The sequence below is a fragment of the Centrocercus urophasianus genome, unplaced genomic scaffold (genome assembly GCF_019232065.1).
Source record: "Centrocercus urophasianus isolate 14NV4802_14NV808 unplaced genomic scaffold, USGS_Curo_1.0 seq_34, whole genome shotgun sequence".
In the NCBI taxonomy this organism is placed as follows: domain Eukaryota; kingdom Metazoa; phylum Chordata; class Aves; order Galliformes; family Phasianidae; genus Centrocercus; species Centrocercus urophasianus.
The window spans coordinates 6,602,356-6,627,549 of record NW_024884911.1 but is presented as its reverse complement, the minus strand read 5'-3'; the positions used below and the strand labels follow the sequence as shown (position 1 = coordinate 6,627,549).

Here is a 25,194-nt window from a genome sequence, read left to right as displayed (position 1 = left end):
AGGGAATGGGGTATGTGGCTCTGAATTGCTAATATGGGGTTGTCTAATAGGAAAAATGACTCTGGACCTGGAAGGTACAATTTATACTTTTGTCTTCTAGAAAATAGCATTGCCAGCAGGGAGGATGCTGATGGAGTTGTGCACTGACTCACGCTTCCTGTTAGTTTGCAAAGTGCAGTACACAAAAAGCTAAATTTTCTGCAAGGCCTGTGGAGCTAAATTGCCTCCGCATGCCGAAAGCGAAGCAATAGAGGGATTTGTCAGAGGTCTGAGCAGTTCTACATGGATGTTCTGGGCAATTGACGGGGATTTGTGAGATGCAAATGTGGATGCAAGAGCTTAATCAGGGCGATTGAGCACCTCACGCACAAACTTGTTAGTTCATCACTGCTGGTCTGTGGGACTGCCCCCAATAACTGCTGATTTTGAATGTTTTAGCACAAGGGAGAGGGCAGGCTGTGCTCATGCATCCTGCAGCATTTTTGTTTCTCATTGATTACTTGTAAGGTTGGCACCATTCTCACTGCAGTGACTTACGGCTTGGTTCAGAGCCCCGCACTTAGAGGCGACGTTTGAGATGTTGAATGTAGGGGGGGGGAAGCCCTGCCAAGCTGCTGCCTGTTCCCTTCCCTGGCAAAAGGCTCCTGGCTCAGAGATGTTGCCCACGCACTCCTGGTGCATTCAGGCCATGCAGAGACCCCACAGCGATGTCACTCAGATGGAAGGAAAAAAGAGAGGGGGTATGACAACTGTAACCCAGTAACTGTGAAAGGTGTAGGAGGAGAAGCAAATAAATGATGGTTATATGTATTTTATTAAATATGGAAAGTGAAAGGTCAGAATTTCCTGTGTGGCTGCGTTCATTGGCAGCAGCTGAGCTCACCTTCACAAGAGCTCCAAGCTGGCAGCTTGGTGACCCCCATGGCAGCTGTGGGATCTCACTCTTCTTGAAGGGAGTGGGGGGAGGTGGGGATGGGCCCCTTCTAAAGGGAGAATTGAGGCCCAGTGGGTTCCCATGTGAAAGTCTTTGGCTGCAGGGCCGAGGATGGTTGCTCTGAGGTAGAGGTGTTGCTGGGAGATTGGAGCTCCTGATGGTGGTCCCTGTAGGACATGGGCGCTGTGGGATGGGCAGCATGCGGGGCTGTGGGATCTGCCTACAGCCCTGGGCTGTTTGCTGGTTGTTCATGGTCCAATACAGGAAGCTGCTCTGTAGTTTCTGTCTTGCATAGCATGCATGGGAGCATGAGAGGAACCTGAGTTGTGTTCTCCCTCGTTGTTGACATCTTGCTGAGTCAAAAGCAGCAAGAAAATCCTAAAACGCACTGTGATCAGCTGCCGGCCCTGAGGTGCTCTCTGAGGCTGAGCTTCCCCTGGTGCCTGTGCATCCCAGCAGTTTGTTGGGCAGCTGTGGGGCTCTCGCTGCTCTTCTGCATATGCTTTCAATCCCTGGGGAGCGTGCTGCTGGCAGAAGAGCTTTCCTGGGAACGCAGCAAGGGATGAAGGGGACGGCGAGCAGCCCGTGCATACAGCACTGATGGAGGAAAACCACAGCTGGCAGCGCGGAGACTCCTGGTGGAGCGTGCTGCTGTGGGCGGTTGTGTTTGCTGGAGCAGTGCTGTGATCGTGCTGGGCTACAGGTGAATGATAGGGGGATCAGGGGGGAGGTCTTGTGTAGGTCACACTGTGCGATCCCAGTCTCTGTGTTCCCAGCAGCTGGGTGTCCCCTATGGTGCTGATTGCTGTGGTGAGCGGCCAAAGGGGGGGGGAGAGAGACTGGCAACAGAGATGGAGCACAGCAGTGCTGAGCTTTCTGTGTGTCTGTAGTTGTAGATGGCTCTGGAGGAAGGGAAGGATGGCAAGATAAAAATAAAGCTGCTGTCCTGTATTTAGCTGTAAGCCACGTTGGGATTCTTTTTTTTTTTTTCTGGTAGTATTTGAAGACTATGCAATAAGAAATCTTGTTCATGAATTTTTAATTTTGTACCACTACTGCTTGAAAGAACAGTCTGTGTTGCTGTGGCACTTCTGTAGCTCAGAATCCCTGTGTCTGGGCAGGGGGGATGGATCTCTGTGCCGATGTGAGGAAATGAGTGCAGTGCAGATAGCACTTCTTCTTGAGGTGCGGATGTGCGACGTGTCTTACAGTCACTGTGTGAGAAAGGCATCTTCATCCAACAGGTGCACACAACATTTGTCTTGCTCAGCCTTCATCTGAAGCCAGAAGAAATAGATGTGCCAAATTTTAAAAATTCTGAATGATTTTCATATGTGAGACTAAGAAAGAATGTGTTCAAAATGTAGCTGTGGCTGTGGATGAGAGGAAAACTCGGATGCAAATACGGAGCAGCAACGATGCTTCTGGGATTTGTGATACCACTGGGTCTTATGGAGTTTTCTTAGCACTAATAAAGGATATTGGCAGAGGGAGTTCTTGAGTTGGCAGCAGTTTGTCCCGATTTCTCTGTAAGACCAAATTTTGGATCAATTTTTCTTAGAATAATCTCTCTGAATCCTGAGGCCCTGCACAGATGCGTTACTCAGCACTGGGCCTTGGCTGCAGTGTGCATATGGTAGCTAAAAGGGCTTGGAAAGCTCTGGGGGTACAGAATTAAGTGGCAAAAAAACATCAGTGAAAATGATCTGAAGCGTTGGGAAAGCTGTGCTGCCTTCTGGGGTTGTGTTCAGCAGAAATTTTGCATGCTGGTTGCTCTTCCAGAAACTCACCAACTGCAGCTCATTGGGGCACTGGAACCTGTTCAGCTGGGAATTTATGTACAGGGCTTCCAGTTGTTAAAGGGAGAAGAGAATCCAAGGAGCCTGTGATCACATCTCTGAGCCTGCAGCAGAAAGTTAACTGTCTGCTTTTTGCTCGTTTAGTGTTAAACTACTGGAAGCTTTTCCTTCTTTCTTCCTTCTGTGCATAGCTTGTACACCACATACAAGAGATGTGGAGGTGGGTCTTGGAGAGGCTTTGGGTGAGACCCTGGGAAATGCCCTGGGCAGCAGCTGGACCCTTTCAGCTATTTGTCTGCCTCACACTTCAAGCTTACAAGTGAGGGGCAAACGATCAGCGTGCTGCAGAGGTGCCACATTTCCTCTTTTATGTTCTCCCTCTCTGTCCCACTTTACACAAAGGGCATATGAAGTTGGAGTTATTCTCGTGGCACAGATTAATTTGAAATTGAAGCCAGGACCCAAAGGATCAGGACCAGTGATTTTTGCCTTGTGTGCCTCGTATGCTGGCTTTACAGCACTGCCTTGATTTGTTGCCTTGTGAAATCAGCATAACTCTCATCAGCTGTAATTAGCAGCTCTAGCTGACATGGGGAGCAGTATATTAGCTATGTTCTTGTTGACAAATGTGGTTTGGAGAGCGAAGACAAGCTCTCAGCAATTGATGGCTTGAGAGTCGGCTGAGTTCCATCTCCTTTCTGCGTGGCCAGGCAGACTGAGTGTAGATGACCACACACTGCCCTCTGTGTTTGAACCATCACTTTGGATCTCTCCCAGGCATTGTGATCTCCTGCACCTTCGATCAGAGGCATCAACAACCAAAGGATGGATGATAAATCCGCCCGGCCGTGACGCTTGGTGGCTGGATGGGTAACTGACTCATCAGCATTCACGGTTTCTCATTTAATATGGGACTGTCCAGATGATTTAAGTGCCAGCAGCCTGGTGAGGAGGCAGTGCCTCTGCCTCCAGTAGTGTTGTGGATCCGTCTCCCTGCCTCTCCACCACCCGTACTTTTCTTTGTGGGGGGAGTGGAGGGGGAGGAGGGATGGATCTGGCTTTGCTTGTCAGCTGTAGCTCTTCCCTACGAGCGGTTTTATTTCCTCCTGACGACTAGGGTTTTCCATTGGCTCCCCTTGCTCTCCGTTGTTTCTGTGCCGAGGAGCGAATGTCCTGTGTTCAGCGCTGCCCTGTGCAGCGAGCTGTGCCCTTCGCTGCGCTCCGCCCGCCCGCCTGAGGACGGCAGAGCCCCGGGGCGCCCCGCGCCACCCATGCCCCCGGGAGGACCGCTCTGCCGGGGGGGCCCGGCCGCCTGTCCCGCAATGTAATTGCAGCAGCCGGGCGGCGAGCTGCTCTCGGCGCGGGGCCGCGGTTCGGGGCTGAGCGGGGCCGGCCCCGGAGGAGGTGCCGGGTCGGGGGCGGGCTGAGGGGGTGGGCAGGGCAGGGCACAGCACCCCTCTCATTGCCGCTGCCCCCTCTCTCTCTCAGGCTCTCGTCGCCCGGCGGCTGCGGCGGCGGGGACGGCGAGGGGAGCCGCAAGAGCGGGGTCATTCTGGACATCGCCTCCCTGAAGATGACGGAGCTGGAGTCCGAGGTGCTGCCCTTGCCTCCCCGATACCGCTTCCGTGACTTACTGCTGGGAGATCAGACCTTCCAGAGCGACGACAGGTTGGGGGGCAGCGCGAGGGGCACGGGAGCGGGACGAAAGGGAGAGCACGCACGCAATCACGCACCGGGCGGGGTGGGAAAGCACGTACCTGGGGATAAAGGTAACCCGGGCCGGGGCCAAACGTACCCCAGGGGAGGGGGCGCACAGAGCCCGGCCCTGGGGGTGCGCAGCTGGGCGGGGGGCGCGGAGCGGGCGGCTGGAGCTCTCCGCGGTGCTGAACGCCTCGGGGCGCGGAGCTCTCCGCGGTGCTGACGGCCTGGTCGCACCGGGCCAACCAGGGCTGCCACGTGCGGGCGTGCTGTGTGCGGGGAGCCGGGGGGCTTGCTGGTGCTGCTGGGCATTGGCAGTTGTGGGTACAGCAGGCCGGCAGATGCGGGGTTTTGTGGGAGTACCACTAAGGGGTGGCGATGGGTGAAAAGAGAGTGCTTTCTGCGAGATGAGAGGGGTAGAGATGGTGAGGTGAGGGGCCGGTGTATTTCCCTGGTAAGCCATGGTCAGAATGTGACGTGAGTGCCTACCTTTATTTCAGAAGTAGGGCTCAGCCAGCCTGTTCTCAGAAGATGTCTTTGCAGCATAGAATGCTGATGCTAGCCGAGTGATTAAAGATCTGCTGTGGCTGTGGCACAACTCTCCCTTTCCTTGGCTGGCAAGGATTTGTTATTAAGTTGATTGAGCTAAAGCAAAGGAAGAAATGTCTTGAGTTGCAAGTGAATTCTGTAAGGGGAGCAGTTAAACAAAGACAACAAGAACAATTGTGGCTTCTAGTCCGTTTGTAGCAAAAAGGAGCTACAGTACTTGTGGAGAGCCAGTAATATTGTCATCATTTTGTGCCAATGCATGATGTAAACAAGGAGAGCTGTAGCTCTCATTGAAAAAAAAAAACTTTCTATTGCTGCTGAGTTAGCTTTTGGTATGCACGTTTGGTAAAACTGTCACAATAGTTTCTTGCATCTGTGTTGAAAAGTGGTTTCCTCTTTTTGTGTGTGTACAGGTGTCAGACAAAACATGTGAATTTGGGTTTGAGAATGTGAGATTTATAAATATCTTAAATCAGAATTCTTGTCCTTAATGGCTGCATAAGAATTGATTTTCTTTTTCCCTCAAACATGAGTCTGGGATCCTCAGATTTTAAAAGCCTAGATTTCCTAATCAGGCATTTAAACACTGATGTGGATTTCTGGCTCCAAATTAGAAGTTGAATGGAAATTTCTGCTGTAGAAAATATCTGGATTTCAGAATGGTTACAATATGGCTCATTTGGATAAGTTTTAATTTCAGATATTTGATAGCTTTAGTATTTAGTAATTTAAATGAAACTGAAATGCAGAAGATTACAATGGCAGATTGTGTTTTGTTTTTTTCTGCATTTCATTGGCATAACTCCTAATCTTCATTTTCATCTGGATTTGTGTGTTTCTGATTCACAGTCTCCTGATTTTTTTTATTTTTTGTGTGGTGATACTTTGTGGTGCTTTGTTTTGGCAATTTCATTAGCGTTCCTTCTTAAGATATCTTTCTCTGGCTTTCTGGGCTGTTATTTTAGCTGTTCTGGCTTCTCCTTGTGTTTGGAAAATAGGGACAACTTCCCATCATGTTTGGGAATGCAGATCTGTGAGTGCACCTCTGCTGTTGACACGTAGCCTGCTTGGCCCTGCTGTGAGCGTTGCCACTGGGCTCCTGGCCATGTTACTGTGGGCCCTGTTTCAGACCAAGCCCTTAATGGCTCTGGATACTTACTGACGAGGCAAACTCCACAGTAGTTGTGACTTGTAAATTAGGCTGCTCCAAATGAGCTGAATAAGCAGCTGATTTAGGCTAGCAGAAGAAAAGCAGATGGCTTTTTTCCTGTGCTGTGCTTATAAATACTAAGCAGCTTAGAGCTGTGCTTTGAAGTGCTCTGTTATAGTGCTGAGAAGAATGTGGTGGCTCACTGCTGAGGAAAAATTCCCTGCATGAGCAGTATGGGGAATTGTGACTGGAATAGAACCCTTTGGACTTACAGATGCAACACTGAAGGAGAACACCCACAGCACTATCTCATTTCTTTATAAAGGCAATGCTAAAATCATTGGACTCTCAAATATCTGCCTTTGAAAAATAGCCCCTTGAATAGCAGCATGGTGATGAAAGGGATGAGGTTTCTGGGGTCAGCAGAAGGTTGAAAGGATGGGATGCTTCTGAGGAATTAGAACCACTTCTGTTAGAGATTTATTAATCCATTCTCATCAGAGAGGATGCTGAGAAGACACCAGTCCCAGGCTGAGGTAAAAGAATGAGGTAATGCTGGAGCTTGAGCTGATAAGAGCTTGCTGGAATAAGTGGGTAATTAGAGATCTGTGGTGTGGCAGGAGGAGAGCTCACGTCCAGATAACCCAGAGAACTGGAAAAACTGATCTGTGAATAGGCAGTGGAACACACGGCTCCTATTTTACTTCTGTATTTAGGTTGTGAGAGGTGAAGGTAGTCAATCTAACTAAGTAAGGTTGACTCTTTGGCAGGTAGAATGATGTGAAAATTAAAATAGTACTTAAAATGTTGTGTGTGGGATGTTAATAAATCAGCCAGGAAGCAAATACAGAAAGGCCGGCTGGAAGAAAAATGGGGGAGGAAAATGGATTTGTGCAACAGAGAGTGAAAAGCCTAATGACAAGCAAATCTTGAACTGACAAATGGAAATATTCCTTCCAACGTCGTCTTATTCATCTTTGGAACTCACTGCCTCGAGGCATCTGGAAGAGTTTGGGCTTAGCTGTATTTACATGTAGTGCAGCTGTATTTAAATGCTGTGCTTGGCATTTTTGCTGGGGAGGTCATTTAAATTACAGGAATGGGATCAACTGTCATTCAGTTCTGAATCTCCAGAGGACACAGAATGCTGACTGGAGGCAGATATCTGACTCATGGGGGCTGCAAGGTGACTTCTTTGGGGACGTTTCTCTTTGGGAACCTAGAAGTTGTGTTGCTGTTGTAAGTCCTATCTGGTTTAGGAGTTTCTTTCCCTTGTTTTAGAAGGTTCCATCAGTGTCAAAGACAAAGAGATTGGTTCTGTTATGGCACAATTGCATTTCTTATCTCACTGGTGTTTGACTGTCGCGGATGTATTTATGGTGTTGAGCCTGCATCAAAAAGAAAGTGCAGCACTGGGGGAACAAACACTGCTTTCCCAGGCTGCCCTGTCGCATACTTGGCACATGACTCCTCCAGTTATGGAAATCCTTTGTGCTTTGGTAATTGAGTGTAGGAGCACAGCGAAGGGGTGTTACTGGAAAGGAGAAGCAGCTGAATGGTGCACCCCATTGGTGCCACGAGTTTGGGCTTCTTCTGCAAGGAGGGCTTCTGTTCTTTAAGTGAGACTTTGTGGTCTTTGTGATTAAAGGCAGCTGAAAAAGCACATCTGCCGAACTGATAAATATTGTTTTATACTCCAAACTGTGACATCCCTTTGATCGTCGCAGTCCTGACTGCGGCGTTTTTTGATCTCCTGCTTTCTGTTTTCTTGGCAGTGCTGACAACTGGGTTGGGATGTGCATAAAAAAAGCCCATAAATAAAATTAAACTGCATCTCCAGTTTAATGGAGATGCAGCACCATTAGGAACTTATTTGGTGCCTAATTTAAATGGTCTGAATACTGTCCAGAAATTCACCGTCTCAAGCCACAGTCCTATTTACAGCAGCAAGAATTAATGGACATTACTTTGATTAAGTGCGTTTTCTGAAGCTAATTATCAGCAAAGACTCATTTGTTGTGTGACACTGCTTGGAGAAACTGCTCATGCAGAGGAACTCAGCAACACGCATTGCATGACCAGGAAAAGAGAGGGTTGTAATAACTAGGGTGTTGTTTCTGCTTACCAGTTAGATTGATGTTGGAAGTTTCTTTGTCTGTTAACTGACATCTGTTCTTTGTCTCTTAAATTTGTCACTAGATAGTGGCTGTAAATCACAGGTTAGATTATACTTAGCACAAGAAAACATTAGTGCTGACATATCAGACTTACAGGATTTTCTCCTTGTAGTTTATTGCTGGTGCACCCAAAGTGACATCCTCACCAGATGCATCATTACGTTAATGACAGTGCACACCATTCTCTGTCTTTCTTTCAGATTCCTAGAGTATGTCTACAGCTGAGTCTCCCCTTCTTCCCCATTTGATTTAATGAGTAATTTCTCTCTTTTTATTTGTATGATACAGATGGTAATTGAAAAATCCCTGTTAGTACCCAGAAGTGAAAAACGTTCGTTTCTGCGGTGGTGAAGTAATGGTCAAAAAGTGACTGCAGTGTCAGTTCAGGCTGTGGCATCTCTGTCTGGATCTGGATTTAGGAGATCTGGCTCTGATGCTCCTCTGTGCCAGAAAATTCCACCAGCTAATGCTGCCCATTTCCCAACAGTTTCATCACGGCTTGGGAAAGAAGGCTGAGGGCGCTTGTTGTCTAACGCCCAACTTCATCAATATGTCTGTGTTAAGACCCAATTTTCCACCAGCTCTGTGTGCAGAGTCTCACAAGGGGCGACTCTGTCTCGCTTGTGATACCCGAGCCTTGCTCCAAATTAAGTAATAAATAACACTGGGGAAGATGGTGACATCCAGACCAGAAATATAAGTGACCGCGTGACCACTTGAGTTGAATTGCAGCTTCTCTGCTTTTACCACCTGATGGAGCAAAACCAAAACATCTGTTGATTGCGTTAAGCTATTTTTCTGAGTCAACACATCATGGGGAAGTTTGGGTCTGATGCTACCCAAGCAAATATCTGCTCCTGGAAGCCAAGCCAGCCTCGACCATAATGCCACTCCCAGTCCAGCCCAATGCTCACTGCACTGCACGGCTCTGGCTCCTGAGCAACTTCCAGCACTGCTTGGGAATGTGGGAAATGGCAAAGCTGGCAGCAGGGTGAGGTGGGCAGGGGACAAAGCCTGCTTTAGCTGTGTCAAAGTACACACCTCGGCTTTGCTGTCCCATCAAGACTGTGGACAAGACTGAGTCCAGTCCCCAGGCAGCATCCAAACCATTGGAGATGCTGCCTGTGCTGTTGGCTTCTGGGCCAATTCCAGCAGGAAATAGCATCCAGGTCACTGGTCATCTGCAGGGCAGGACCTTGGGCAGCAAAAAGCCCTTGGGACAAGGCATGGCATGCTTAGATCTGAACCAGTTTTTGTCTTGTGCTGGAAGTGTGGTCAAGGTGCACAGTTTTCCTCCTGTTGTAGGTTTTCTTTTAATGATGCACAGCATTCTTAATTGCATTTTGCTTTTTCAGTTGCTCTGAAAGGCTGTAGTGATGATTACTTACAGGGTGTCTTAATAAATGTGCTGTTGGGCATTTCTTAAAATTGAACTTTCCTCATACTCATTGACATGCTGTGGAGTGTTCATCTGAAGGCAGGGATGACTGGACATGACCAGGAAAATCAGTAGAGTTATGAAAGTAATAGAGTGAGAGAAGAAATACACTTCTCTTATAATTAGATCAATTATTTTATAAGCAAAATATCATTACTCTTTTCAGGGATATTGCTTTTGCTGTCAGCAATGGGCTCTTGCTGGCAATAAACACGAGCGCAGAGAGCAGGCGGGCGGAAGGCGTCCCTGGGGTGATGCAGTACGTACAGCAGTGCCATGGTGGGAAGGAAGAGCAACATTGATTTTCAGTTATTTAGCACAAGTTAACGCTGCAGGCTCAGATTTCCATCCCTCCCTGGTGTATTTTCTTGGTTTATTTACTTTCACTTTGGTTTCTGTTCAATTCATTGGGAGGATGGGCTTGAATAGGAAAGCGTCATGTTTTAAGTTAAGTTACCTGGAAGTATCTTGGATCTGTTTCGCACGAGGGAATCATCAAGAATATGAGGCCACGTCCACAGATATGGGAAATAAATGATGCTGTTTGCCATCACAGCAAAGCCCTGTGTCTGCGGAGGTGAAGGAGAGGGCTGCCTTTGGCATTGCTGGTAGGAGGTCAGGCTGAGCCCAGGGCTGTCACAGCTGCCACAAGGATGGTGTGATAAACAGCTTGGCAGCTGGAGCTGTAATCACAGAGAATGCTTTACATTTTTTTCTGCTGTGCTTTCCCACCACTCCCATCACAGTTGCATCTCTGTTCCCGAGGGAAACAACTCATTGCCATTCTGAAGGTGGTGCTCGCTCCTTTCCCTCTGCACCCTCTGCTCAGTGACAGCATGCAGAGCCCCGGAGCTCAGGCTCTGCCTTGGGTTTGTGATGCTCGACCCGTGGCTCTCCCATAGACCCTTGTGTGGGCATGGTAAAATGGATCAGACGTGGATTTATGGAGAAATTGGCTAGAAAATCCCCGTGTAAGACAGAGCATCTCAGAGACTTCATTTTGGGTTAGGCAGCGCAGCACGTGGGTTTAGAGAGAAATAATTTGGTTTGAAGCATTTGTTTACTATTTTTAGCTCTGCTTATCAAAAGCAAAGTGAGCACATTGCCTGCTGAGACCCCGCAGCTAGCACAGATTTCCTTGCCATGCTGCATTTGCCTCTGCTCCGTTGGCACCAGCTTGGTTCTGTAGCAAGATTACTGGTATTAATTTGCAAAGAAAATGCTTCATGTTCACGAGCTGGGCTGGCAGCTCTGTTAACAGGTCATGCAGGCACTGTGCAAATGTTTGCCCTACATGAAGGCTTGGCCATGCAGGTACAGGGCAGCACCAGCCCAGGAGCTGCCAAGGCTGGAAGTTTCTTCTCTGGTTGCTCTATGACTTTGCTGGATTATTGCAGTAGCAGATCTTTTATTCTGCCTTGCATTATTTGAGACAATAAATAATTGGTAATGAAGGAGCTGGTGGTGATGGAGTTGAAATAAAGGGATTAAGTGCTGCTTTGGCAGGTAGACTGTGGACCTGAGTGCTTTACCAGTAGATCAAATTAAAAAAAAAAAAAAAAAAAAGAGCAAACAATAATAACAAAAATAACAGCACAATTCCCAGATCTCTCAGACTCAGAAAAATTGCCTCTTTGAGCAGGAAGGCTGTGATAGTGGATCAAGGAAGGATTTGCACCAGCTGCGTGCTTTTCAGGCATGCTATAGAGTTCTTTTCTGTTCTAAAGGCTCCCTCAGGATGGTGATGGTGCTCTCTGCCAGGGCACCCACAGCTTCTGGAGGAGCTGCAGGAGCTCCCTGTGCTCATAGCGGAGCCACCACTGCATGCTCAGTGCCCCTGCCTCCTCCAGGAGGTGGACGGCCCGGTTTTCTTTGATCCCTTTCTCCGAGGGGTGATCTGGGACTGTGGGTTTTACTGACTCTCAGATGGGACATAAGAATGATATTTTATGAATGGAAGTTTCAGAATTGTGCCATCTTGCAGAGCAGTTGCTCGGCGTTTTTTTCCAAGCCCAGCATTTGGGGAACGCGAGTTTCTGCAGGCAGGGTTTTTTGCCGCATAGATATCTCCTGATGGTAGACACGCTTTCCCTTGTGTTTTTCTGCGCTGCTCCCGTTGAATTGACTCCCACTGCGGACGGATCGAGCAGCCCCTGGCCCCGCTCCGTTCCCTTCTTGCTGCTCACAGCGGCCGTGTGTGTCAGCGCGCCGGGAGTTGGGCCTGGTGCGCGCTTTGCTGAGAGACCGAAAGATTTCGGGGCAGCGCACAGCGAGCTGCCGGAGCGCGGAGAGCGCGCATGGCTGGGTTCTGCCGCTGCTCTCTCCCGATGTTGTGGCAGAGCCCTCTGGAGGACGGCGCAAACGCGGCTCCCGTTGGACCCACCTCCCCAGGCCCCGCCGGCGCTGGGATTGCATTGATCCCGCAGGACCTGTCGCCGTCGATTCTCCTCGATTCTCCCCACAGCTTTGTGCGCGGCGGGCGGAGCAGCGCTGCATCCGCTGTCGGGAGCTCAGGGTGTTCTGAACGCGGCGGTGTGAGAGCCCGCCGTGCTGTGGGCAGGAGAGGCATCGCTGAGAAACGCGCCTTCCTATCAGGGAGCGGAAAATACCGGGCACGGAATGCTTGCGAGGAAGGCAGGCGTGCCAAAGACGGGCGGCTTTCTGGTCCAGGTGGAGAGCGTTGTGTGACAGCAGCCGGCACTCATGCTATGTGCTGTAAAAAAATCTGACACAGCAGATGCTAAATATACATGCATCTTTTTCAAAGCTGAAGTGCTTTCTGCATTGTCTAGAACTTTTCCCTTTGGAGAAGCTGTGGATGTGACTACAATTGGGAGCAGGGAGAGCTGCGCAGATCTGAAGGAACTCATTCTCCCAGCACCCGTGTGTCGGTGTGAAGTATGTCATCATAGCTGGGCTGATTGCTCCATATGGGAGCATTGCTTGAAAAGAGTCAAGTTCCATAAAATGGCTAGTCATTGCCTGTGAGAAGAGAGTTTAATTGAAATGATTGCAACGCACGCTGGTGCGCTGGTTTAGCTCGATGTTTATAATGCACAGTCACACTGTTTGTTCAAGGCAAGAGAAAAGGGCTTTGGGAGTTGCTCGCATTTCTCAGCGAGAACTTGCAGCTGGTCTCTGGGAAGGCATTCCTTCAGCAAAGCTATTTAGTCACCGCTTTAAGCTTGGGCTGTGAAGACGAGTGTGCTTCACTGCAGTGTGATGCAGTTCCACCCACGCTGCTGACGGCAGAGGACTCCTCTGGCACTTCAGTTCCCAATTCGGGTGACTTTGGATTGGTTTTCCCAGTCTGGCACAGGGACACACGCTGCCTGACGTGCTCACACGGATGTGCACGGCTGTGCTCGCCCACCAGCTGGCATGCAGGGAGAGAAGGGTGAACTTTCCCATCCCTTCTTGTCTCAAACTCACTGCTGCCCATATGCGTGCCTTCAGTTCCAGCTGGGTGCATTGGCACCAGGAGGCATTCCCTTGAGGAGAAAGGATGTACAGTGTCCTCTGGGCTGGGCTGGTCCTCATTCTGCTGCTGTGAGCTGTAGAGCTCTGCTGTGGGAAGCAGTAACCTGCAGGGCACTGGGAGCATGATGTGGTGAGGGATGGGGCACAGAGAACCACGAGGTGCAGGAGCCCCCTGCAGATCTGCACCCGGCAGCTGTTCCTCTTTGCCTGTCTCCAAAGTGCTTTTACAGCTCTGCACTTCCACTTGGCTTGGGCTGTTCTCACAGGGTCTGCCCAGTGCTGGTGGAGAGGCTTATTGCCAGCAGCCATTGTGCTAACACTGAGAAGGAGAACAGCTTCTAGCTAGTGCAATTTGTAAATATTTACTCTTCTTTTTCAGAGTACACCAAACACAGAGATACCCAATGCTGCAAAGACCCCCCCTCCATCTCATTACTTCTGTGTGTAGGGAGCTCTGTGCAATTTGTGCTGATGCTTCTCGCTGCCAACAGCTCACAAGGAACCTGTCTTCTCCTCTGAATGCCTTGGTGCCGATTCCTGCTTTTGGCTGTGTGTGCAAACAGGGAGCCCCTGTGGTCAGAGCACATTGTGGCAGAGCATGGTGTGCACTATTGACTGGCAGCAGGATGTCCTCGGTGCAGATAAAATAAGAAATGCACTTGGAGATCAGTGGTGTGGTGCAACCCTTGTTCCTGTCCTTCCCACGCAGGCTGGTGAGGCGCAGAACTCCATGGAGTTCATGGCTCATTTCTGCAGCATGCTGGGAATCTGTCTGTATGTACGGGGAGTTGCCATTTTCCCTTTCTTATATAATGTATCATAAAATGAATGGTGGGAAGAGGGAAATGTCTGGGAAATGGTACATAGAACAATCCAGAGAGCCCGGGGGCAGAGGGGGCCCTTATTACCATGAGACACAGCTGATGGAGTCCCAGGGCCTGAGTTTCTCCTTTGATGATCCGTCTAAAAAACTTCAAAGATTTCCAGTTGCCAAAATTCTCCACATTTTTTAGCAGAAACTTAAGGCCATTTAGTCAGCAAACACTGTTTTGCAATTTAAAAGATAATTTAATTAGAATTTTAATGGCTTAATTACAAAGTGGCTGGGAAATAAAGGTCACGCAGGAGCAGCTCATAGCTGGTGTTAGAGATGTCCTCTATGTGGGATGTGGCCACGGGGGCAGCTGTGGTGCTGTGGGATGTGTGTGGGGCATTGAATGCACGCAGCACAGAGTTCATTACAACGGGAGGCCACCAAGTGTGGCTAATGGCAGGAGCTGTGCCTGTGCTCCCAGAGCTTTCTGTGCATCCCTGTGGTGCACTGAGGCTTTATCACTGCTCCCATTAAATGCCAGGGCTGGTAGCCACCCTGCTACGTGCTCACCTGGGAAGTGGCCCAGCTGGCTTCGTGCTCTCTGCAGAGTTTTCATGCTTTGCTAGCAGGTATATATTTAGATTTTACCCCGGGGCTTTTAATTTCCTCGCTGACTTGAGCAGCACTGACAGGTACACCAATACGTGCCCTTTTTCCTCTGGAGGTTTTAACCTGGCATCAGCTCTGCTAGGAAAATGTGAGAAGAGACCACAAGTCGCTGTTGGGCTCCGGGGTGTCATTGCTCCACTCCTGGGCATGTAAAGCACACCGTGGAGAGAGGAGCCCGGAGCCGGCAGCTCTGCAGAGACATTTATTCAGCATCCCTCCGTGTCTGCTCTATTTCTTCAGCCGACAGCCTCTGCTGGTTCTGCAGCTTTCATGCTCGGCGCTGACGAGCCACACTTAGGGAGGTAAAAATGGGTTTGCAAAGGCTGTGATGACAGTTCTGGGATTCAGTGCTCACGGCCCCACGTTACATAAATGCGGCTCTGCGGGCACCGTGGCCCCCAGGGGGGACAGGGCTGAGGGATGGGGAAGGGGACAAAGAGCAGGGGCCATCCCTCAGCCCGTCATGGAGCTGCGCAGCCGCGCAGTGCTGGAGGTGCCGTGTTCTACGTGTGAACACCCTGGGATTGGCAGTGCTGGAAATGTTAATGCAGGGATGTGGGGAAGGGAAATCGGGGGCTCTTTTGCCACCAGACTCATTGTCTCCCTCGCTGCTTTTGCAGCCTGCCTGAATGCTCGCTGCATTTTCTTACTTTACATAATTTTTCCATTTGTCTCCAGCAGCCCGGCTCTTCAAAGGCTCCCTTCTATTTCCAGCTCTCTTGCTGCTGCTATAAATGCTCTCCTCCATGTTTTCTGAATGCTCCTTCCTCCCTAAAGCCGCAGTGCTCCAGTTTATTACAGCACTCTCTCATGCTCAGCAGACGCTGCGCTGCCAGGTAGTGGCTATGTGAAGCTCCTCTGGGGACTCTGCAGTTGCCAAAGGACCAAAAGGGGAATGAATTGCAGGCAGCAGCTCTACCCATGCCATACAAACCCTCTGGGTGCCTTTGGGTGCCCACTGCCTGGGATGGGAGCAGGTGTCCGATGGTTTTGGTGGCTGCACAAAGATGTGTAACCCCTGGTGCTCTGCTCCAGGCTGACAACCATTGGGTTTCTCTGCACCCTGAGCCCAGTGAAGCAGAATCTGGCCCCATGGGTCGGGCTGGGGGTGACTTCCTTCTCAAAAGATATGGCCATGGAGCATTCCTGCAGTGAATGTTGTGCTCCAGTGTGGGTTCTTGAACCCACTTGGTTGCTGCTTTTGGCTGTAGCCTCTGAGCTGTGCTGCCATCCTGGCAGCTGCTGTGATGACAGAAATCCCTGCGGTTTGTGAACTTTTCCTGAAATGCTTTTAATGACAGCTTAATAACAACACTTAGCACTTTGTACAGAGCGTCTCAGCCCTGGTGCTTAAATGCTTTGCTGAGAAGGGTAAGGACCATTATCCCCCATACTCTCTGGGAGGAGGGAATAGCTGGATTTTATTTGTGAGAATAATTATAACGAGTGGAATTAATCTACTTTTTGTATGAATGGCATTGCTTTTAAGAATACAAAGGTCAGGAAAGCATCTCAGATAGAAAAGAGAGTGTGTAGTGGTATAGGTCCATCCAGCCACTTCTCAGGGAGCGCCTCAAGGTCCCGTTGTGCACAGAAATCAAACCTGACAAGCAGTGCATGGAGAGGCCAGAAAGCAGAAGAGGTGAATGCAAGGCAGTGCACTCACTGATGGTGTGCTGGGTGTTGGTGAGCAGGCACTGCTTTTGCCCTGATCCCACTGTTGCTTGTCTTTCTGCTCACTCTCAGCCTTGGCACTCACGGCCCGCTGCTGCACTATGCAGGAAGCAGAGGCACTGGGATAAGTGCTGGTTTCTTGGGCTCCAGGAGTCCATGATCTGAGTGAAGCCATAGAAGGGCACTGTAGGTTGGGTTTTCTTCTCTCATCTCTGGCCTGCTGGGCTCTCTTCTGTTCAGAGCACAGCTTCGCAGGGGCTTGGCTTCCTGCTCTATGATTTCTTCAAACCCAGGAAAATGGGGTTTGTTTGGGCTGGGACCTCTTGGTGTGACAGCAATACAAATGCAGAGCTATAATTCCTCAGTGCACTGCGAATGTGGGGGAAGAGCTGCAGAAGTGCTTTGTGCTGTCGCTGCCCTGCTGTGCACAGCCTGGTGCTGCTGGTCTGTTCATGGGGATGCCAGGTCATGGATTCACCTCAAATGAGCCAAAGTCCTGGGGAACCCCGCAGTGCCTCGGCACTCTGCTGTTCTGTGTTGAGGGGACTGCAGCAGAGGGACAGTGGGAGCATGGGGTGCAGAGCTCACTGTGCTGAATGCTGCCTGTGTGCTGCAACCAGCTCCTGCCTCCTCCCAGCCCTGCAGGGAGGTGTAGTAGTTTGTCTCTGAGTCCTGGTGCTCACTGAGCATTCCTCATCCAGAAAGCTCTCCATCCCTGTGTGCTGGGAGGGCTCCCTCACCTCAAAGATGGCAGTGAGATGGAGAGAGGTTCTTCAATTGATCAATACGAGCTCTATTTTCTAAGCCTAATTATTAGTAAGCGTGGACATCCTTGATGTCCAGAGAGGATTCCTGAGAATCTCTTGTACATTCCAATGTCTCTGCAGTTCTGAAGTAATCGATGTATTGATGTTGCATTTCCTCCTATAAGAGCTGAAGCTCTTTGGCTTCATCCTTACCAGTAAGTGCAACTCCACCTACTGCTGGATAGTTGGAAATCTGCACAGGAGGATCTGCCTTTGGGCTGGTGTGGTGCTGGGGAGCTGCTGGGGGCTCTCGGGAAGGTGCTGGGCTCCCTGCCTGCAGGAGGAGGAGCACCGGCACCCTGCAGGATGGAAGGGATGCATCCTACATAGGGAGAGAAAAGGAAGCATCAACACTTGCCTTTTTTTTTTTTGCCATTTTTTTCTTTTTGACAAATTTGTTGCTTTAACCAAACCAAATGTCAAAGGAGAAACTGTCCTAGAGAGGAAGAAAAAGCTCAGTCTTCTGCAGTTTTAATTTCCTTTGGGACATTAGAAAAATTTGGTGAACAGAATAAAACAAAATCTCAGAACCTCCTGGAAAAGGCTGATGTTTGCAGCAGGCTATTGAAGAGAAGGGCTGGTGGCAGAGCAAAGCGGCGCTGCTCCGTGCAGCCCCCAGCTGGTTGGCACTAACTCTGGCAACCTTGGGATATCACAGGATTTGGAAAGCTGTTTGCAGGCTGTGGGAATGCGGGGCATCCCCTGGGGACAAATGAGCAGGTCTGATCCATGTTTGCTTCTTGAGAAACTCTTCAGACAATGGCTTGGCCACGTGAAATTGGTGGTGTCTGTCCCTGTATTGGTAGTGCTCTGAAGTTTTCCTAAGGGATGATGCCATGCTGTTAAATTTGTAGGGTCCTTGAAATGCCGTTGTTGCTGTGTCTGCTGAGGAGTTTGTGGCAGTGGAAGGATGGCATGGAGCATCGCTGTCAGTTGGCTTGGGACGTGGAGGGATGGCAGGGGCAGGTGGCTCTACAGCCCTTGGGAACTGCTGGAGGTACAGTGAGAGCCAGGCAGATCTCTCAGCCCCATGGTTGTCTCTGGAGAGATGTTGGTGCAGCCCTGAGCATGGAGACTTTGGGCAAAACGTGCTCTCCTTTTCTTACCTCATATGGCTGCAAAAAGTACCTGCACACAGTTGATGCTGCTCACGACATGCAAGGCTTTGAGAAGTGTTCAGTCAGCGTTTCTTACAGAAAGCTCTGTGTGCAGCTGCTTCTGGGTCTGATCTCAGCATTGTAGGTTGATTTGCTGGAAGAATTTGAAAAAAAAAAAAACCTTTTTGATTCATCAACTTCTTACAGTGGGTTATAGCGTGCTTTATCATTAATGGGTTGGATCAGCACGTAAAAGGAGTTTTGGCAGTCAGGATTGAAAGCCAGCTAGATGAAAGGAAAGTATTCCATGATGCAGGTACTGTGGATCCAGTTAAGACTAATGAGAAATCTGCTTTGTTCTAAATGATATTTTCAGAAAGATTGTTATGACAGCAATGGCTGCTGAGCAACCCTGAGCCATTTCTCTCCCCTCCCGTACAATGGTCTCTGCATAATGCAGGCACTGAAATGAGAGATCAGCAGTTTGTAATGGGTTCTCAAACTGAAATTAAGCGTCGATTTCCTAGCTCACAGCCAGATGTTTGGCACTCATTTAGCAGACAAATATTTCTGGGCCAGAGCAATTTTTATTTGGACTCTGAAGTCGTGGATGCTGTGTTCTGTTGGCCTTCATTCTCTGCATCCCCAAGGAGGATGCACTGCATGCACGAGGGTTTGCTGCTCTCATTTGCCTTCTTGCACTGTGAGTGAAGCACAGACTGTCAGCACAGCGCTTCAGGTTACACTTTGCAGCCATTGCTCTTTCTAGGAACAGGCAACTTCCCAGCAAGAGCGAGCCTTCTGGACACACTCATTATGTGTGGAGTGATGCATTTTGGCTTTTGCATTGGTTGAGTTCTGGGTAAGCATATGACAGCCATAAACTGACATCATCGGCACTGGAGATCTGCAATTAGTCTGAAATGCATTTTGCTGAGTAACAGCCTTTTGCTATGAGTTGCAGCAGAGCTGCTTTGCCCACCCAGTGCAACCAGCCCCTTGCCCTCTTACTGCCAGCAATCTGCTCTGCCAACAACCAGCATCTGAGAGCTTCATTTCGCTTTTTCTCCTTGCGACAGCCTGGATTTTGGCTTCAGCTTCAGGTGACCTCTTTTCTCCCTTGGAAGGGAAATGCTTTGGTGAAAGCAGCAGCCCTGCACTGGTTTCTTGTGACCTGCCTTGGTTCGGTCCCCTCTTTTCTGTCTTTTTGCCTTTGTTTGTGCTCGAGTGCTCCTGGAAGAGGTGCCTTCACATAGAGGCTCCCGCAGGTGGGAACTGAGTTTCTTGATGGGTTATTTTATGCATTGTTTTTGTCATGTGCTGTACAACAAAAGTACAGTGGGGGAGTCTCCATTTTCTAGTAACACTCCCCAAGTGTTTCCCTAATACTTCTTTTGCTCAGTGCTGCTGCTTGATGGCATTACTGCTGAGATCATGATTTACGCGTAAGCCACTTTGTGCATCAAACATCTCCCCTGAAGTTAACATTCTTCTGGAATTAGCAATATAACATTTAGTTAGAATTTCTGAATCGTTTCCCAAGGGAGAGAGCTGACTACCCCAGCTCCAGTGATTCTTGTCCATCAGGGCTCCTCAGGCATGGGGCTGGTCCATGGGGCTGGTGGCAGCGATTACAGCTGGGCGTGGGAACGATGCCCCAGGGTGTGCAGATCCAGAGCAATAACTGGAGACAAGGCTGAAGCAAACCATGGAGCAGAGAGGAATGGCTCTGTTAGGAAACGAATGTATTGATCTGATGAATCATTTTGAGGCAAAAGGGGAAATTAAATGTGCTCAGAAAGCTGGCACACTCGTAAATGGGCTGCGGGTTTTTATCCATCTAACATTTCATGGGCTGCAGTAAAGTATGTCTTATGGTGAAATCCCATTAAGAAATTATACTCTGAGTAGGGAAACATGGATTTTGTTAACAGGGAACAGAGACTTGGTTTCTTTTCCTAGATCAGCTGTGGGGTGGTTTGAGGGCATTCTGTAGGGTGGTTTTGAGGTGTTCCATCAGGCGGTGTTGGGGTGCGGTGGGGTGGCTTTGAGATGCAGTTGGTGGAGTGGTTTGGGGGTGGTTTTGGGGTGTTTTTGGGGTGGTTTTGGGGTCCATAGGGCCGTGAGGTAATGGCGGCCGCCTCTGTCCGTGGTGCTGAGCCGCCGTTCCTGCGTCTCCACATGCTCTGGCACCACCGCATCCCGCAGCGATGATCCTTGTTGGGTGCTGCCGTCGGGCACGAACAGAGCAGCCAGGGGCTGACAGCATCCCCAGAAAGATGGTAGGGTGTATGGCCCCATCTTTCGGTCCCACCTGCGCACTGGGGGACACATGGAATTATCACCTGCTCGGGGCTTCTTTGGCCATGATGAATTCCCTGCTCTGTTTGACACCTTGACAAATCGATGCCAAGAGTGTTGAGTGGTGAGCAGTTTTGTGCTCACCTGAAGTGACAAGGCTGGGTGGTGTGAGGACGGGCTGTTTTGGCACAGCCAGGTGGGCAGGGATAGAGCACCAGGTGGTGGTGGCAGCTCAGAGTGAGGCAGCGATGAGTTCCCCTCTGCTTTTTTGCAGCGTTTGCATTCGGGAGGAGGCCTTGTTCTGCTGCTTTGTGTCCGTGAGCCAAGAGTGCTGAGTCTGTTCCCTGGCATTCAGTCTGCACGCTGCTCTTTACACAGAGCGATAAGATGAAATAGCTTCCTCCCCCTCATGTCGCTACAGAAAAACAGGGATGGGGAAAAAATAATCCCTCATCCCTTGCCCTGCCTGTGGTGATAAGCATAATGCAAGCATTTGTTTTTTAAAGGAGGCAGCCAAGACAATTACATTATTTATTGAACAAAGCCGTTTTGGAGATTTCTGCACAGCGAAGGTTTTCTTAGTCATTTTGCACCAAATCCGTTGCAGCAGCAAGGCCAGAGAGTTTGCCTTGACTCCCCTCACTACCAAAATAAATGTGCAGGGCAGGATTGTTCCACTGAGCAGCCGCGAGTGGGGAGAAAGGAGAAGAAAGGAGATGGTATGTGCCGGCAGCTCTAAACTGAATGCAGTGAGGATTGCTATGTACGGGAGAGTTCAGGGGAGAAAGAGGAGGAAGTCACAGAGGCAGCCCAGGCTCGCAGGATGGCGAGAGCCAAGCTGAAGAATTCCCCTTCCGAGAGCAACTCACATGTGAAGACGGTCCCACCAGCAACGGCAGAAGATGCCCGTGGGGTGAGCCCCTTGCTGCCAGCGCGGAGGATGGGCTCCCTGGGGAGCGATGTCGGACAGAGGTACTGCGGGGCTGCAGTGGTGCGTGGGCTTGGGAAGCAGAGGGGCACGCTTTGTCTTTTCAATCAGAGGGAGAGGATTCACGCCACCAGGGGCTGGAGGGGTGGCGGGTGAAATCCTTCTGACAGCTGTGTGTGGAAAAGCCATGCCAGCTCTGAAGTTCCATTATGAAACAGATAGCTGGAGCAGAAGAAAACCATATCCTTTGAATTTTTTGTAAGTATTCCTTGGTTTTGTTTTTTCTTTTTAATTTTTTAATTTTAAATTTTATTATTATTATTATTATTATTTGGTTTGCCAAAAGCATCTCTGAATGGCAGCCCTGAGACTGTAGGGCTGCTACATGATGCTGCTAACTTGTGCTGCACCTTCTCTGTGCGGTACGGCACCAAAGCTAATCTACACCACTAGCACCACAGAAAGCACTGTACATAAGCACCATGTTTGCACTGATGCTTGATCCCCCTTCTGAGGGATGATTTATTTAAAACAGCAAAAAAAAAAAAGAAGGCTGCCCTAGGAAATGCTGCATCCTCTTTCCGCAAGCACACAGCTGATGCACAGGAGAAAAATGTGCTGTTTTTCAGGAGGATGGAAACAGTTTCACACTGCACTATGCTTCTGAAGAAGCTAGACCTCCTCATTAAGAAGAGGAAGCATGTGTCAGGAGTTCAGCTCTGGTTCTGTTTATTTTCTTTCTGTCATCTCTTCAGCATTTCAGCCCATCCATGCTCTCTTTCTTCTCAGCAAAATCTGCCTCACCTGTGACTGTGCTGTGTATCTCCTAGGATGCGATTTGGTGCTGTTTCTAGCTCTGGTTTCCAGTGCAAATTAGCACAGTAGGAAAGCTGCTGCTCGTGGTGAATTTTACTTGGCTGACTCCAGGCTGGCAGGAATTCACCACCTTGGCATCGGGACCTTCATGCAGCTCCCTGGTGGGCCAGGGGAGTGCAGGCAGCGGGTGCAGCTGAGCAGTGTTGTGCTCATTGGGGAGGCAGGGAGGGGTGCGGAGGTGCTTTGGTCTCCAGGTCCGGGAGGCAGAGTCCCAGTGTGCCTGCAGAGCTCAGGTCTCCATGTGATGGATGATGGCACCATGGTTGGTCTTCCAGCAGGTGGACTCTTGGATCTTGTGAATCATTGCCTTCTGATTTCATGAGCTGGGGCTTACGGGTATGGAAGGCTGCATACGTATGGGGAGCTGCACATGGGCATTGGGCAGGTACCCTGCAACTCTATTCCTGAGCCTTGTGAGGTATCATAGAATCACAAGGTTGGAAACGACCTATAAGATCATCTAGTCCAAGGAGGTGTCATCACGCTTTACTGAGCAATCTGCATCTCCTCTACTCCCTGGGCAGATTGGTTTGCTCTGGTTTTATGACTTGTTTTCAGAAGGATTGACCCATTCTGGGGACTGTGCTGTTAGCAGAGTCCTGGGTAGAGATTGCTTCCTGCCTTTCATCTCTCAGGCACTGCTGGTGTTCCCACAGCAAGCCCAGAGGTGCTGGCTCTGAGCAGAGTCTCATACCTGTGGCCAGGGGGCTCTTCCAAACCCATCCCAACCTGCTGGAGTGGAGCGTGCAAGAGGGGCTTGGTGGGCTCAGCCCAGGAGCGGGAGCTCTGTGCCTCTTGGCAGGGATTGTGTGGCACAAGGAGCGGTGCTGGAAGGCAGGGATGGATCCAGGGCTGGGGGGGCAATGTCCAAAAGCCACAGAGCTGCAGTTGTTAGTGGACCTGGGCCAGAAGGCTGAGAGCACGAAGCACAGCGGGTGCCTCCGGACTGCAGATAATACACGGTTGAACCCAGTTCCCTGGGCTTCATTGGAATTTCATGGGTTTTGCTGCAGTCTTGCTGTAAGAAGCTGGTGGCTTGGACGCTGCTGGCGGGAGGTGAAGTTCCTGGCAGCACTCTGCACTGCTCACAGAGCCCCACAAGCCGCCTGCAGAGCCTGAATCCTGCAAGTGCTGTGCTCCCCTCGGTGATGGAGTTGGCGATAACAACGGTTGGTGTGCTTGTACTTCATTGCCTATGCAAGAGACGAAGGAAGATTGCTTTGAAATTATGGATGGTGTGTCAGAGATGCTGTCTCCTCCCGAGCCAGACAAGCAGCATTAGCATGTTAGCAGCGATGGTTGTTACTGGGACTTTGGGGTGAGATGCGAGGTGATGCTGGGAGCAGATGCTGTGTTACAGGATGTTCCCAGTGATGCAAATCAGTTCTCCAGGCGGCTGAAGCCAGTGAAGTTTATTCCCACCTACTTTATTTGCCTTTTACTCTGTCTGTTAGTCAACTGCAGCATCTCAGGGCTTTTTAGTGGCTCTTGGTTTCAGCAGGAGAGCAGCTCTGCTGTGGTTTGGAAGTGACCGAGCAGCCTTGCAGCTCTGCACAGCAGGAGGCTGTGTGATGCTCGCAGCTGCACTGCATCCTACTCTGAAGGGAGCACGAGATGGGGAGCTTCACTCCTACAAGAGGGAGAGACGGTGCTGGGGGAAGGCTTTGGGAGGAGAAGGTGTTGAGGTGGAACAAATCACAGAAAAGTCGATTTTTGAGCTGAGCTCTCCGTGGAGCACTGCAGCGATGCAGGCTGAGGGCTGTGTTTGGGAGAAAGCTGCTGGCAGTGTGGTCACGAAAATATCTGTGCTCGGATCTCACTTTGGGGGCTGTTGATCTCTCTGCAGCACCGGACGTGCGGACATTCTGTTGTGTTCTTATTTAAAAAAACAACATTTTTACAAGATAATTGTGTCCTGTTTATGCAGCTTTGCTAGGAAGCAGGGGAACTTCTGGCTGCTCTGCGTCCAGAGACAAGCTGATATTCTTAAGGGATGGCAAACGTCCTGTAATGGATCTGTGTTTGAAGACCTGTTCAAAAACTTTGAGGGGGGGAGGGGAAAGAGGGAGGGAGCAAGGCTGGCAGCACTGCCTGTCCTCCCAGAGCCCAGCATCGCTCCCTACAAACTGGAGGGGCACGGCCAGCCCTGAGCAGTGGGAAGCAGCCGCGTGCTGTGGAGCTGTGGTCTGACTCAGGGTGAGCTGCTCTCCCACTGCTTTGGGAATTGCAGGAACAGGAATTAGGGCTGCAGGTCTGGGAGTGCTGCCACATGAAACCTCGTGGTGCTGAGATGGTTTGATGGAGAACATTGGAGTTGTGGGCTGGTTTAAGGGACACCCGGAGGAGCCTCTTCCTCAGACAGTTGGTGATGTCGGGTTGGATTGACTGGGACTGGTCCTGCTAAGCTTCAGGAATCTCCCAGGATGGAGCTTTTCCAGCCTCTCCACATGCTTATTGTAGTGCTTCATCACTTAGGGTGAATATTTCTTCTTCATATTCAGTCAGGCTTCCCCTTGCTGCATCTCATGACTGCTCCCTCTGTCCTTTTGGGAGGAGTGGGTTCCCTCTTGCCTTGCACTCAGTGGCTGAAGGCAACAATCACTTTGTTCCCTCATTTCTCTGTCCTCAGACTCCATGGTCCCATCCCTCCTTGTCTAGCGGCTGGAGGTGGTTCTGGCACCAATACATGGGACTTTGCTCCATCCATGGCACACTGAGGGCTGAAAGCTGCATGGCAGTGGGTGAGAAATGGCAGCACGCTGGTGGGCCCCGGGCTTGTTGAATGGAGAGCACTTCAGAGAACA

General features: G+C 50.0%; 1 protein-coding gene across 7 annotated transcripts in view; it reads left to right on the top strand.

Annotated features, from left to right (window-relative positions):
• The window catches only part of KCNT1 (potassium sodium-activated channel subfamily T member 1), a 55,476-nt gene that overhangs the window by 5,785 nt on the left and 24,497 nt on the right, over positions 1-25,194 (top strand). For 6 of the 7 annotated variants that reach the window (XM_042830544.1, XM_042830545.1, XM_042830547.1 and 3 more), the window contains exon 2: positions 4,222-4,401. In XM_042830544.1, coding sequence (XP_042686478.1) covers positions 4,307-4,401 — 95 coding nt within the window. In that variant the 5' untranslated portion in view covers positions 4,222-4,306. Of the gene's footprint in view, positions 1-4,221; positions 4,402-21,409; positions 21,559-25,194 lie in introns of those variants that run through there. The other variant, XM_042830549.1, reaches the window with a different exon arrangement.